Source organism: Filicampus tigris, chromosome 14 (assembly GCF_054856515.1).
Source record: "Filicampus tigris isolate MCC_2025a chromosome 14, RoL_Ftig_1.0, whole genome shotgun sequence".
NCBI classification, from domain to species: Eukaryota; Metazoa; Chordata; class Actinopteri; order Syngnathiformes; family Syngnathidae; genus Filicampus; species Filicampus tigris.
Genome location: NC_141230.1, coordinates 24,332,415 through 24,347,500, shown reverse-complemented (window position 1 = coordinate 24,347,500; position 15,086 = coordinate 24,332,415). Strand labels below are relative to the sequence as shown.

The window sequence follows — 15,086 nt, the reverse complement described above, 5'->3', positions numbered from 1 at the left end:
AACCATGGCGTATGACGTTGGACCTACAAGGTTAAGTATCAAAGACAAGAACATAGTACTGAGTCTTAAATGATTGTGTCCATCTCACCTTTAATAGTCATTTCATGAATACTCCAGCACAACGTACACATAGGAAGTAGTGGTTCAGTCTAGTGTCAATCTTAAAATGTCATAAATTTGCAGTGTGGGACTCTGGAGCGCTGCCGGGAGCTGGGACTCTGGAGCGCTGCCGGGAGCTGGGACTCTGGAGCGCTGCCGGGAGCTGGGACTCTGGAGCGCTGCCGGGAGCTGGGACTCTGGAGCGCTGCCGGGAGCTGGGACTCTGGAGCGCTGCCGGGAGCTGGGACTCTGGAGCGCTGCCGGGAGCTGGGACTCTGGAGCGCTGCCGGGAGCTGGGACTCTGGAGCGCTGCCGGGAGCTGGGACTCTGGAGCGCTGCCGGGAGCTGGGACTCTGGAGCGCTGCCGGGAGCTGGGACTCTGGAGCGCTGCCGGGAGCTGGGACTCTGGAGCGCTGCCGGGAGCTGGGACTCTGGAGCGCTGCCGGGAGCTGGGACTCTGGAGCGCTGCCGGGAGCTGGGACTCTGGAGCGCTGCCGGGAGCTGGGACTCTGGAGCGCTGCCGGGAGCTGGGACTCTGGAGCGCTGCCGGGAGCTGGGACTCTGGAGCGCTGCCGGGAGCTGGGACTCTGGAGCGCTGCCGGGAGCTGGGACTCTGGAGCGCTGCCGGGAGCTGGGACTCTGGAGATACTGACACTCTTACCAAGACGTTCTGCTCGTGTTCCAAGCAGGTTAATTGTCCCAACGTTGACTCCAAAGATGAGGCAAAGCCGACCAAGCTGCTGGACAACAACAGATGCTCAAGATGGGTCTCGTCTATTGGGCAAGATATCAGAATGTCTTTGGAGAAAGGCATTTCATCATGAGCAAACGTAAGAGAAGAGTGTCAAGAGCAGCTTTGAGGATATTCATTTTAACATAACCTCAAAAACACTTTCAAGGGGCACGGCCATTTTGTTAATAACTTGAGAAAAAGGATCAAGTTGAGGTCCAAAGGACAGGAAAGGCTCGTAGAGTTGATACCGAAAAACAACCAGTAAATGAGACTGAGAAAGAGCGAGATAAAGTTTGAGGTGGGTCCTTGGAACTGGAATGACCTCCGACACTCCTAACCCACGCAGCTCTGCTTGTGTTCTAGGCACACCAATTGTTCCTAATGTTGACTCAGCCTACCCCTCCTGCCCAAAAAACAAAAAGGAACCACAATATTTTCACCCAATCAGACAAGACAATGCCATGACCAAGCACTACTGACAAGGTAAAGATGAGTTTGCAACTGAACAAACCAATTAAGACAAGATGATTCTGAATGACATGTAATAAGACAGGATCAAGGACAGAGCGTTAAGGTTTGGACTGGGGTTTTGAAGTTCAGAGTGTGCCACAATGGCGGACCAGTGAGATTTTCATCAGGATTGGTCAATAACGGGAAAACTATTGAGTCACTCAAGAAGGATGGTGGTGTCTAAATCCTTGTCAAGAATGGCAGTGCAGAATCCACTGTCATTGAGAGGTCGATTTTTTAAGCACGGCTGTCTATGTACAGTGTGAGGATGGAAAACATACCAGTGTTCTTCAAAAATGGTGAAAAGGTGAATGAGGAGCATCAAGATTTTGGATACAAATGTGGTGGAGAAAAGGCAAAATTTATCAAGGTATCTGGGATAAACAACTGAGTGCTGGAATCACTCAAGCTCATGGGACAAGACTAATGTGTTGAAAAAAGATGGCAAGGAGGCTAGGCATAGAGCTGAGATTACAGTCAATCCATCCAGCAACAAGGTTGAAAGGAACCAAAACTCTAGCTTTAGGTTCAAGTTATCCATCTCGTTTTGCCATAACGCATCACTGAATGTCAAAAGCTCCGCACTAAGAATTTTTCTTTATTTAGCAAGCATGAATTTTTTACAGAGTCGTGAAAAGTAGGGGTCCAAAGACGGGCAAGATTTGCCATGTTGATGCCAGAGAAAGTAGCAAACATGGCGATCAAAAAGAACCGAGTCCTTGGAAATGGAGAGGTACTGACACTCTTAACCAAAAAGTTCTGCTCGTGTTCCAAGCAGGTTAATTGTTCCCGACGTTGACTCAGTCACTGTAATGAGGTCCACTATGAAGAGTTTTTTAGTTGGATGGCAAAGTGTTAGAGAGAAAGACGTGATAGCCAAGGGACTTAACTTTGCCATCTCAACAACAACTCCTCATGGCGGGCCTTATCACAGCAGAGTCAGTCATTGGGACAACTAACCGTCTGAGGCAGAGGCAGAAGATCTCAGGGCAATCGTGTCAGCACCTCTCAAGTGTCCAAGTACCTCTGTGCAAGATCATACAATCCCTAAGGGTCAAAAGACCACAACATCCCAATCCTAACCCAACATGGGAAATAACACCAAGGACTAGGCAAAGCTGAATATGTTGCTGGACAACATCAGATGGTCAAGATGGATCTCATCTATTGGGCAAGGTATCACAATGTCTTTGTAGAAAGGCATTTCATCAGGATGTGCCAATGTAAGAGAAGAGTGTCAAGAACAGCTTTGAGGATATATTCATCTTAATCCTGAAAAACTTTCAGGGGGCACGGCCATTTCGTTAACGGATCAAGTTCAGGTCCAAAAGACAGGAAAGGCTAGCTGTAGGGTTAACACCCCCAAAAAAAGCCAGTGAATGAGACTGAGAAAGAGCGGGATAAAGTTTGAGGTGGGTCCTTGGAACTGTTAAGACATCGATACTCTTAACCCACGCTGTTCTGCTTGTATTCTAGGCAAGCCAATTGTTCCTAATGTTGACTCAACTTACCCCTTCTGCCCAAAAAACAAAAAGGAACCACAATATTTTCACTCAATCAGACAAGACAATGCAGTGACCAAGCACTACTGGCAAAGGAAAGATGAATTTGCAACTGAACAGATGCAAACTGTTCGTTGGATTACAACCAATGGATATCACATGAGAACGCCTCTATACGTTAGAAAAGGAAGCCAAATCCCAAAGAGAATGGGAATGAGAAGCATCAAGACGGATGCACGGTGGAGAACAGACAAATGTTGACGGTTTCTTGGACAAACAGTGCCGGAATCACTAGAGCTGATGGGACAAGCACAGGGATGTGTTATAAAAGGATGAACTAGGCATGGAGGTGAGGTTACAGCCAATCCATCCAGCAACAAGGTTTAAGGAACCAAAACATGAGGTTTAGATGCAAGTAACCCATCTCATTTTGCCATGACTCATCACCAAATGTCATGAAAGCTTTGCACGAGTGGATCCTTTTTTGCAAGCACAAACTTTGACATTAACGTGAAAAGCTTACATTTAGGGTCAAAAGACGGGCATGGTTTGTCATGACGCCAAAGAAAGTCGTAAACATGGCGATGCCAAAGAAGGGCCAGATAAAGTAGTAGCCCGAGTCCTTGGAACCGGAGAGATACTGACACTCTTACCAAGAAGTTCTGCTCGTGTTCCAAGCAGGTTAATTGTTCCCGACGTTGACTCAGTCACTGTAATGAGGTCCACTATGAAGAGTTTTCTAGTTGGATGGCAAAGTGTTAGAGAGAAAGACGTGATAGCCAAGGGACTTAACTTTGCCATCTCAACAACAACTCCTCATGGCGGGCCTTATCGCAGCAGAGTCAGCCATTAGGACAACCAACCGTCTGAAGCAGAGGCAGAAGATCACAGGGCAATAGTGTCAGCACCTTTCAAGTGTCCAAGTACCTCTTGTGCAAGATCATACGATCCCAAAGGGTCAAAAGACCACAACATCCCAATCCTAACTCAACATGGGACATAACACCAAAGACAAGGCAAAGCTGACCAATCTGCTGGACAAAATCAGATTCTCAAGATGGATCTCGTCTATTGGGCAAGATATCAGAATGTCTTTGGAGAAAGGCATTTCATCAAGATGAGGTAATGTAAGAGAAGAGTGTCAAGAACAGCTTTGAGGATATATTCATTTTAACATACCCTGAAAAACACTTTCAAGTAGCACGGCCATTTCGTTAATAACTTGAGAAAAAGGATCAAGTTGAGGTCCAAAGGACAGGAAAGGCTCGTAGGGTTGACACCGAAAAACAACCAGTAAATGAGACTGAGAAAGGGGGGGATAGTTTGAGGTGGGTCCTTGGAACTGGAATGACATCCGACACTCTAAACCCACGCAGCTCTGCTTGTGTTCTAGGCACGCCAATTGTTCCTAATGTTGACACAGCCTACCCCTCCTGCCCCCCCAAAAAAATAAAATAAATAAAAATAAAATTTAAAAAAAAAAACTTTTTTAACAATGCAGTGACCAATCACTCCTGACAAGGTAAAGATGAGTTTACAACTGAACAACAGATGCAAAATGTTAGTTGGATCAAAACCAGTGGATGTCACATGAGAACACCTCTAAGTTAGAAAAGGAGGAAGCCGAATCCCAACGTGATTCTTAATGACATGTAATAAGACAGGATCAAGGACAGAGTGTTAAGGTTTGGACTGGGGTTTTAAAGTTCAGAGTGTGCCACAATGGCAGACCGGTGATTTTCATCAGGATTGGTCAATGGCGGGAAAACTATTGAGTCACTCAAGAAGGATGGTGGTGTCTAAATCATGGTCAAGAATGGCAGTCCAAAATCCACTGTCATTGAAAGGTCGTTTTTTTTTAAGCAGAGCTGTTTATGTACAGTGTGATGATGGAAAACATACCAGAGTTCTTCAAATATGGTTGGTGAAAAGGTGAATAAGGGGCATCAAGATTTTGGATACAAATGTGGTGGAGAACAGGCAAAGGTTGTCAAGGTTTCTGGGATGAACAACTGAGTGCTGGAATCACCAAGGCTGAAGGGACAAGCACGGATGTGTTAAAAAAAAAAAAAAAAAAAAAAAAAAAAAAAGGATGACAAGGAGGCTAGGCATAGAGCTGAGATTACAGTCAATCCATCCAGCAACAAGGTTGAAAGGAACCAAAACTCTAGGTTTAGGTTCAAGTAATCCATCTCGTTTTTCCATAACTCATCACTAAATGTCATGAAAGATTTGCACTAAGAATTTTCTTTATTTAGCAAGCATGAATTTTTTTACAATAACGTGAAAAGCTTAAAGTAGGGGTCCAAAGACGGACAAGATTTGCCATGTTGATGCCAGAGAAAGTAGCAAACATGGCGATGAAAAAGAACCAGATAGTTATAGCCGAGTCCTTGGAAATGGAGATACTGACACTCTTAACCAAAAAGTTCTGCTCGTGATCCAAGCAGATTAATTGTTCCCAACGTTGAGTCAGTCACCGTAATGAGGTCCACTATGAAGAGTTTTCTAGTTGGATGGCAAAGTGTTAGAGAGAGACGTGATAGCCAAGGGACTTAACTTTGCCATCTCAACAACAACTCCTCATGGCAGGCCTCACACAGCAGAGTCAGCCATTAGGACAACTAACCGTCTGAAACAGAGGCAGAAAATCTCAGGGCAATAGTGTCAGCACCTCTCAAGTGTCCAAGTACCTCTGTGCAAGATCATACGATCCCAAAGGGTCAAAAGACCACAACATCCCAATCCTAACCCAACATGGTAAATAACACCAAAGACTAGGCAAAGCTGAATATGTTGCTGGACAACATCAGATGCTCAAGATGGATCTCATCTATTGGGCAAGATATCACAATATCTTTGTAGACAGGCAGTTCATCAGGATGAGCTAATGTAAGAGAAGAGTGTCAAGAACTATAGAGTCACTCAAGGATGGCGGTGTCTAAATCCTTGTCAAGAATGGCAGTCCAGAATCCGCTGTCATTGAGAGGTCATTGTTTCAAGCAGAGCTATATGTACAGTGTGATGGATGGAAAACATAGCCAGAGTTCTTAAAAAATGGTTGGTGAAAAGGGGAATAAGCATCAAGACGTTGGAGGACAGGCAAATGTTGAAGGTTTCTGGGACAAACAGTGCTGGAATCACTAGAGCTGATGGGACAAGCACAGGGATGTGTTATCAAAGAATGACAAGGAGGCTAGGCATGGAGATGAGGTTACAGCCAATCCATCCAGCAACAAGGTTTAAGGAACCAAAACATGAGGTTTAGATACAAGTAACCCATCTCATTTTGCCATGACTCATCACCAAATGTCATGAAAGCTTTGCACGAGTGGATCTTTTTTTGCAAGCACAAATTTTCACATTAACGTGAAAAGCTTACATTAAGGGTCGAAAGACTGGCATGGTTTGTCATGACGCCAAAGAAAGTCGTAAACATGGCGATGCCAAAGAAGGGCCAAATAAAGTAGTAGCCCGAGTCCTTGGAACCGGAGAGATACTGACACTCTTACCAAGAAGTTCTGCTTGTGTTCCAAGCAGGTTAATTGTTCCTAACGTTGACTCAGTCACTGTAATGAGGTCCACTATGAAGAGTTTTCTAGTTGGATGGCAAAGTGTTAGAGAGAAAGACGTGATAGCCAAGGGACTTAACTTTGCCATCCCAACAACAACTCCTCATGGCGGGCCTTATCACAGCAGAGTCAGCCATTAGGACAACCAACCGTCTGAAGCAGAGGCAGAAGATATCAGGGCAATCATGTCAGCACCTTTCAAGTGTCCAAGTACCTCTGTGCAAGATCATACAATCCCAAAGGGTCAAAGACTGCAACATCCCAAGCCTAACCCAACATGGGACATAAAGATGAGGCAAAGCTGACCAAGCTGCTGGACAACATCAGAAGCTCAAGATGGATCTAGTCTAGTACAGCTTTGAGGATATATTCATTTTAAATGTCCTGAAGAACACTAATTGGGCGCAGAGATAAAGATGTGTTAGCAAGGGACTTAACTTTGCCAAAGCACAACTCCATAAGAGAGTCAGCCACCAGAGACAACCCCACCTAAAGCACGGGTAGAAGAGCTCAAAATAAGGTCATTAGCAATTTCTTCCAGGGCCGAAGTACATCCCTTGAACATCAGAAGAATGGTGACCCTCAACACTACAAATGTCAGGACAAAGTCAACTGCTACTGGGCGTCGACAAAGGCATAAAAGAGGCAAAAAAGTGTCATGCAGTTGATACAAGCACATTCAAATGAAAATGGGATTCCTGACATATTTCATGACATCAAATGTTGGCAACTACTTACCAGGATGTTCCCAAGAAACAAATTCAGCAAAACCAGGCTTCAAGCTACTATATTACTACTAATACTATACTATACTAATATAAACTACTCAGTTAAGACACATGCACTAATAAGTGGGTCATTGTAACGGCACTGCAGCAGTGGATGCAAATGTCACTTACCTATTGCTGATATGTCAAAGGTGATCTTGCATTTCAAATGAGCAGATTTAAATTCAACATATCCTGCAAGTAGGACAGAGTCAAGCATTTTCAAAATATCTCTTCAGTGGCAGATTTAGCCCAAACAAATTAACTGAGAAACGTGAATGCAGCATGCTTTGGCAATAATGGAATCACAGTATGAGGAAAATTATAATTTGCATAGCTAATGAGGATCACAGACAAGCAACCAATATGCTCAGAATCTGTATTGTTACAAAGTGCCGAGTGCAAATCAAGTGCGCAGCAGAAGAAATGTCACTTACCTTCTAGCCGATACTCTGAGGAACTTGGTGCTCCAAATTTGCATTGATTAAAGTCGAAGCCATCATGCACGTTTCAACAATCACATGTACACGCATGAGTAAAAATGCATTTATACAAAGAGGAAATAAGCACAGACATCCAAGTAAATTAAACATTGCAGGAAACTTTTGCACTGCATAAACTTTCCCTGGTGGGTGTGTCCCTGAAGTAAGTCACAACAACAATAAAGCTTCAACTAGGTACAAGACCAATTGAGATCTTTTACAATATACACCTAACCCAAGGCGGTAGCAAGTCAAAATTTTAAGTATGAGTATACATCACATGAATACCGCGTGCAAATGCTGAATATTTGACATTGAACTCTTTGGTACTCGAGAGCTTATGACACTCATCCGGAGCCATTCCGCCGCTGCTTCAGGCAGGCGCTTGTTCCCAATTGCTGCATTGAAGTCCGCAATGAGGAGAGTGGCATGATGATGAAGTTAAGTCCCTTGGCTAACACATCTTTCTCTCTAACACTTCGCCATCAAACTTCAACTCCCCATAGTGGACCTCACGAGTCAGCTCTCAGGAACAACCACCTCCTTAAAGCAGGAGCAGAACAGTTGAGGTGAAGTGTCGGCAGGTCTCCAATGCCAAGAAGACCCTTCCGACCTTACAGAGAAAGGAAAGCCACGACAACCCGAGAGGAGCACCGCAGCGTCGCAATCCTATCAGCATCCAAAAGACGATGCGTGGCGAGACTCAACACCACGCGCTGCAAGGCAAAGCGGGATCGGAATCTACAGAAGAGCAAGTCGTTGACAGTCTCACGTATCGCCTGTACCCCGGGGAGGCAACACTTGCAAGGGGATGCAAAAGTAGGTATACAGCAGTATCACATTGGTGAAATTAGTTAGATGGGTTCTTTTTTTCCTGCTTTCTTAAACAGTCTTGTATAGTTTTGTTTTTTTGATCTCTTATAACTGCATACCTATGTTTGCAACCCCCTTGTACAATTACAGATGATCATTTACAATAACTTGAAGAAATGCTGAACAGAAATGTCGATGATATTGCTGGAGCTGGGCTGATTTATTCAGAGAATGTCGACACTACAAAAGAAAAGAAAAATAGTTGGTGAGACAAGTGTTCTATGATCACAAGTATGCATTGGAAATGAATTTGGGCTAGCTGGCAGTATAACAATCGGACTGTAATGTCTACAAGATGGATCAAATTACAAGGCACGTTTAGCTTGACTTTTCTGCATTAAACGCAACTACGCCCTTGGCCATTGTGTGCTGCGAGACTTAAAAAGGGAGCAACCAATACTTACCGACAGCTTGTCATGGCCATCTTCAGAGTCTGACGCGACCCCGTTGGACGAGTGACGTCACGCAGGTACCGGTTCAAAATAGCCGGGTGGCCAGCGGGCGGGCCCAGCTCACCAAAATATTCCATTTTCTGCATCTTTCGAGGCCTTTTCATTGCGTTGTTTGACCAAAGTATTCGTTGGAATCTTATTCTTTGTACTTCTATTCCTTATGACAGTTAGTGTATGGGACATGAAAAAAAGTTTACCCTAAGTTTAACTGTATACAGACATGCTGAGTGTGAAACTCCCATCACGTTTGGGTACAATTTTAGGACAAAGATGTTTGCCTTACGAAAAAAAAAAAAAAATCTTCAACATATTACCAATCTGAAAAGTTTAAAACATGCTTAAGCATTTCAATTAAGTTAGGGGTTTGACTTATTTCATCTTGACACCGCAGTAGAGCAGTCAGTTTGACATTAACTCCGTGGTGCTGACAATCACCAAGCATCAACCCCGGTTTGCTGATAGAATTCTAATGTTATGGTTGTTCTTAAGGGGACTGCCCTCGTGATAGTAAGGTCAGAAAGAAGTCTTTGGCACGCGAGAGTTTCTGACACTCGTCCTGAGCCATTCTGCCACCGCTTCAGGCAGGGGTTGTTCCCAATGGCGACTGTTGCTGCATTGAAGTCCGCAATGAGCAGCGCGGCATGATGATGAAGTTAAGTCCCTTGGCTATCACGTCTTTCTAACACTTCACCATCAAACCACAACTTCCCATAGTGGACCTCATCACATCATGAGTCCGGCATCAGGAATAACCACCGTCTCAAAGCAGAGGCAGAACAGTTCACGCCAAGTGCCAGCAGGTCTCCAGTGCCAAAGGGCTACCTTCAAACCGTACTGAGAATGAAAAGCCACAAACAGACTGAAGGAGCAGCTTCGCAGAGCTATCAGCATACAAAGGATGATGCATGGCAAGACCCAACAGACGCTACAAGGCAAAGCCGAGTGCTCAACCGGGACGACGACAGAAAGACTAACCAGAAAGCCAACAGGTCCGAATGTCTGACGGAGGTCTTTGGCACTCGACGGCTTCCGACTCTTCTCCGCTCGTCAGTTATTTTTCTTAAACGCGTGACATTTACCCGTAGGACCAGAAAAGCCACTGAAAGGTACACAGTGGCGTTGGGCATGTACATGTCCACATGCTGGCTGTGGCAGTGTTGCCCTCCATTGGCGCACTGGGAAGACGCAGCCCATCGACATTGACAACGCAAGTCTCAGCTGCTTGGGGACGTGCGGACTTGGTCGCCATCTTTAAGTCACCGGCGATCTCTTCAAATCACTTGAAATTAGGGAACTGTTCGGCGCCAATAAATTTGTAACTCGTCGAAATCTTTAGCGATTTTGACACGGATTGTTTGTTAGAAACCGACATGCAATTATGATAGACACCTAGGCAATTTTATAAGCGGGGCTTTTATGGCATGCTACATTTTAAAGGGATGGTCAAATGCTATTTTTACTTAAGCTGACCAAAAAAAAACCTAAATAAATGACCTTGACCTGAATTTTGTGTTTCTTGCCATCACTGACAACAAATATTCAAAAATTCTATTTTGACCTTATTTGAGACGTGTTTTAAAAGTCAAAATTGAAATATAGGCTAATGTATTTTGGCTTCATATTTTTTTTTATCTGACTGCAGGGGAGTAGTGCCTCAACGCACATCACTGATCGCTCGAGGGAGACACCCACCAGAAAGAAATGCACGTGACACTGATAAACAACAAAGCACCAAAAATAGCAGAGCAATATTCTGTACCAACAGTGACATCTAGTGGAGAAACATTTTAAGACATTTGAATTAAGCACATTACAATTCGTTGCATTTAAGGCCAAAGTACAATCATACAATATTTGTATCCAATGGCAGCGTTAACTAAAGTTATGCGGGGAAACTACACTGAATTAGGAGCATGCACAGAAACTGTAGCTGAGAAATGTGAATGCGGCCTATTTTGCCAAGAATGGAATCACCGTATGAGCAAACATGTAATTGACACAGCTAATGAGGACCAAGAAAATGCAAGGTCTTGTTACAAGCTGGCTAATACAAATGTAGTACACAGCAGATGAAATGGCACTTACCTTTTTGCCGAGACTCAGAGGAACTCAAGTTGAACCATCTTGCACATCCAATGTTTCAACAATCTCATGCACGAGTACAAGCAAACGTACGCGATAACCACACATCTGACGAAATGACATTTTTCCACTGCATAAATTGATCTGGTGGGTGTGTCTCTGAAGAAGGTCACCACAATTTTTAGACCTGAAATGCAAAATGCGGCGGTCTTCTCCCGTTTTGTAGCTTCAAGACATTCGATGGTCCTGCGTCCACTGCGGCAATCCCTCTTGAGCCTCGACAACGTTCAGCCCAGCAGTCCGGTTTGCCTGGAGTCTGCGGCGTTGAGAATCGCCAAGCATCAACCGTGGTCTGCTGAAAGAATTTGGATAACATGGCGGTCCTTTATGGGCCGCTCAGCTTTCCTCTCTTGCTAGTAAGGTCAAAAAGAACTCTTTGGTACTCTAAAGCTTATGACACTCATCCTGAGCCATTCCGCCGCTGCTTCAGGCAAGCGGTGGTTCCCAATTGCTGCATTGAAGTCCACAATGAGGAGAGTGGCATCATGATGAAGTGAAGTCCCTTGGCTAACACGTTTTTCTCTCTAACACTTCGCCATCAAACCTCAACTCCCCATAGTGGACCTCACGAGTCAGCTCTCAGGAACAACCACCTCCTTAAAGCAGGAGCAGAACAGTTGAGGTGAAGTGTCGGCAGGTCTCCAATGCCAAGAAGACCCTTCCGACCTTACAGAGAAAGGAAAGCCACGACAACCCGAGAGGAGCACTGCAGCATCGCAATCCTATCAGCATCCAAAAGACGATGCGTGGCGAGACTCAACACCACGCGCTGCAAGGCAAAGCGGGATCGGAATCTACAGAAGAGCAAGTCGTTGACAGTCTCACGTATCGCCTGTACCCCGGGGAGGCAACACTTGCAAGGGGGTGCAAAAGTAGGTATACAGCAGTATCACAATGGTGAAATTAGTTAGAGGTGTTTTATGTTTTCTTAAAGTTTTTTTTTTATCTCTTATAACTGCATACCTACATTTGCAACCACCTTGTACAATTACAGTAGATCATTTGCAATAACTTGAAGAAATGCTGAACAGAGATGTCGAGGATATTGCTGGAGCCGGGCTGATTTGTTCAGAGAATGTCGACGCTACAAAATAAAAGGAAAATAGTTGGTTAGACAAGTGTTCTATAATCACAAGTATGCATTGGAAATGAATTTGGGCTAGCTGGCAGTATAACAATCGGACTGTAGTGTCTACAAGATGGATCAAATTACAAGGCACGTTTAGCGTGACTTTTCTGCATTAACCGCAACTATGCCCTTGGCCATTGTGTGCTGCGAGACTTAAAAAGGGAGCAAGCAATACTTACCGACAGCTTGTCACGGCCATCTTCAGTGTCTGGAGGCCAGCGGGCGGGCCCAGCTCACCAAAATATCCCATTTTCTGCATCTTTCGAGGCCTTTTCGTTGCTTTGTTTGACCAAAGTAATTGTTGGAATCTTATTCTTTGTACTTATATTCCTTAAGACAGTCGTTAGGGTAACTTTTTTTTTTCATGTCCCATACACTAAGTTTAACTGTATACAGACATGCTGCTGAGCGTGAAACTCCCATCACTTTTGGTTATAATTTTAAGACAAAGATGTCTATTGTCTTAGAAAGAAAAACCTTCAAAATGTTACCAATCTGTAAAGTTTAAGAAAACATGCTTAGACATTTCTATTAAGTTAGGGGTTCCACTTTTTTTAAATTTCATTTTAAATCTTGACACCAATACTACCAACTTGCACTGCAAATGAATATTGCCTCCTTGACCAGAGTTAGATTTTAGGGCAGATTTATTTATTTTTTTTTTTTTTTTAATTAAATGGAGGGACAGAATGTGCAATGCTTTACTTCACTGACTGCCCAAGTATTTGAACAGGAAATACAAATATGAAATCATTTGAAACAGAATGATTGGATTGAAATACAAATAAAGCACGGACCATAGAACTAAAATAAAACAATTTGTGTAATCATACGTTAATCAAACTCTGAAGGATTTTCTCCAAGCGCAACATCGCCATGTACTTTCAACTCGGCAGCACCCTCAGACAATTGCTTACAAAAAAGAAAGTCAATCATGTCAGAAAAATGCTCGATTAACGGAGGTTGACACCGCAGTAGAGCAGTCAGTTTGACCTCGAGTCTGTGGCGCCGACAAACGCCAAGCTTCAACCCCGGTTTGCTGTTAGAATTTTGATAAGACGGCGGTCCGTTATGGGACGCCCAGCTTTCCTCTTGATAGTAAGGTCAGAAAGAAGTCTTTGGCACTCGAGAGCTTCTGACACTCATCCTGAGCCATTCCACCACCGCTTCAGGCAGGTGCTTGTTACCAATGGCGACTGTTGCTGCATTGAAGTCCGCAATGAGGAGAGCGGCATCATGATGAAGTTAAGTCCCTTGGCTAACACGTCTTTCTAACACTTCACCATCAAGCCATGATGTCCCATAGTAGACCTCAACACATCATGAGTCAGCCATCAGGAATAACCACAGTCTCAAAGCAGAGGCAGAACAGTTCAAGGTAAGCGCCTGCAGGTCTCCGGTGTCAAAGGGCTACCCTCAAAACCTTACGGAAAATGGAAAGCCACACACAGCCTGAAGGAGCAGCATCGCAGATCTATCAGCATACAAAGGACAATGCGTGGCGAGGCGAGGCCCCAACACCAATCGATTCAAAACTGGAAAAAGCTTGAAATTGCTTTAAATTTCAGATAACTACACAAGATGCTGCTAATCCTGGGATTTGCCACATGGTTTTTGTTCAAACTTAAAAAGCTACGTGAAACTAATATTTTGGAAATTTACTGTTGAAAACTTTAGGAAGCTATTTGTTTATGCTTGGAATTAACTTTGTAAGACATACTGCTGAGCCTGGGAGCTCCTTTCACTTTACTCAAATTTTAAAACAGATGATTTGTCCATGAAAAAAAAAGTACATTCATCAAAAAACTTTTTTAAAAAATACTCAAAAGGAATCTCAATGAATTTATGGTTTGGCTTTGTATTTTTTTTTAAATCTTGATGGCAACATCTTCACTTTTAGCGCAAATTAATAATGGCTCCAAATATTAGTTACCTTTTCGACTCAGTATCAGCCCTGCCAACAAAATGTAGCAAAATAACGGCACACCTGATAATCACCACATTTGCTGCACACAAGCGTTTCATTTCAGCAGGCATCGAGGAATCTGTTGACTGCACATTACTAAAGCAGCACGCGCGCGAATCTAAAAAATAAAAACAACTTACCCCTGACTTGTTTGTCTATGTTCCAGAAGGCGCTCAACTTGCACATTTGATGGGGTAGAGTGGCCTACTACTCACGTGAGACGCCTTCGTCAACGTGGAGCCAAGGGAGGCGAGGACCCAAGAAGAAGAAGAAGAAGCAGAAGAAGAAGAAGCAGAAGCAGAAGAAGCAGAAGAAGCAGAAGCAGCAGAAGAAGCAGAAGCAGCAGAAGAAGCAGAAGCAGCAGAAGCAGCAGAAGCAGCAGAAGAAGCAGAAGCAGCAGCCAGCGAGAGCGTCTGCACGCCACGAGTTTCACTCGCACCTGACAGCAGCAACAGCAGCTGCGGCGCATCTCTCATTAACTTCCAAACCTCGTAGCTCCGCCCCTCCTCGACCCGAAAGTCCTTCGCGCCCGTGGCCTTCACTTGTGCCTCACCAGTGGAGAGAGGAAGAGTGGGGTGCTTCATTTCAAATTCTTCAGAAACACTGGGCCGTCTGCGGTCATCTACATTCCTTGATACTTGGCCACAATACATTTCTGTTACCTAATTACATATTTCCAAAATATATTTGCCACAATACTTTTACATTCATTGCATATTTAACGAATAAATTTACAATATATTTACAATTGATCCGTACGGAAACGGTACAATAATTGTTTTAAGAACATTCAACTCTTAGCAACAATGAGAATATTTGTGTATATAGAGAAGAGAGAGAGAGAAGTAATGCATATAAT

At 44.0% G+C, this 15,086-nt stretch overlaps 1 protein-coding gene across 1 annotated transcript; it reads right to left on the bottom strand.

Annotated features, from left to right (window-relative positions):
• Window positions 1-83: 83 nt before the first annotated feature.
• LOC147136968 (uncharacterized) lies at window positions 84-14,665 on the bottom strand. Its single transcript, XM_086051814.1, has 2 exons — window positions 14,368-14,665; window positions 84-13,684 (listed from the first exon to the last, which is right to left on the bottom strand). The coding sequence occupies exon 2, from the start codon at window positions 911-913 to the stop codon at window positions 170-172; it is 744 nt and encodes a 247-aa protein (XP_085907940.1). The 5' UTR covers window positions 914-13,684; window positions 14,368-14,665; the 3' UTR covers window positions 84-169.
• Between the last annotated feature and the right edge of the window lie 421 nt (window positions 14,666-15,086).

Excerpts from the sequence above, each read along its gene's own strand:
- LOC147136968 (XM_086051814.1), bottom strand. The coding sequence starts at position 913 with ATGCCTTTCTCCAAAGACATTCTGATATCTTGCCCAATAGACGAGACC.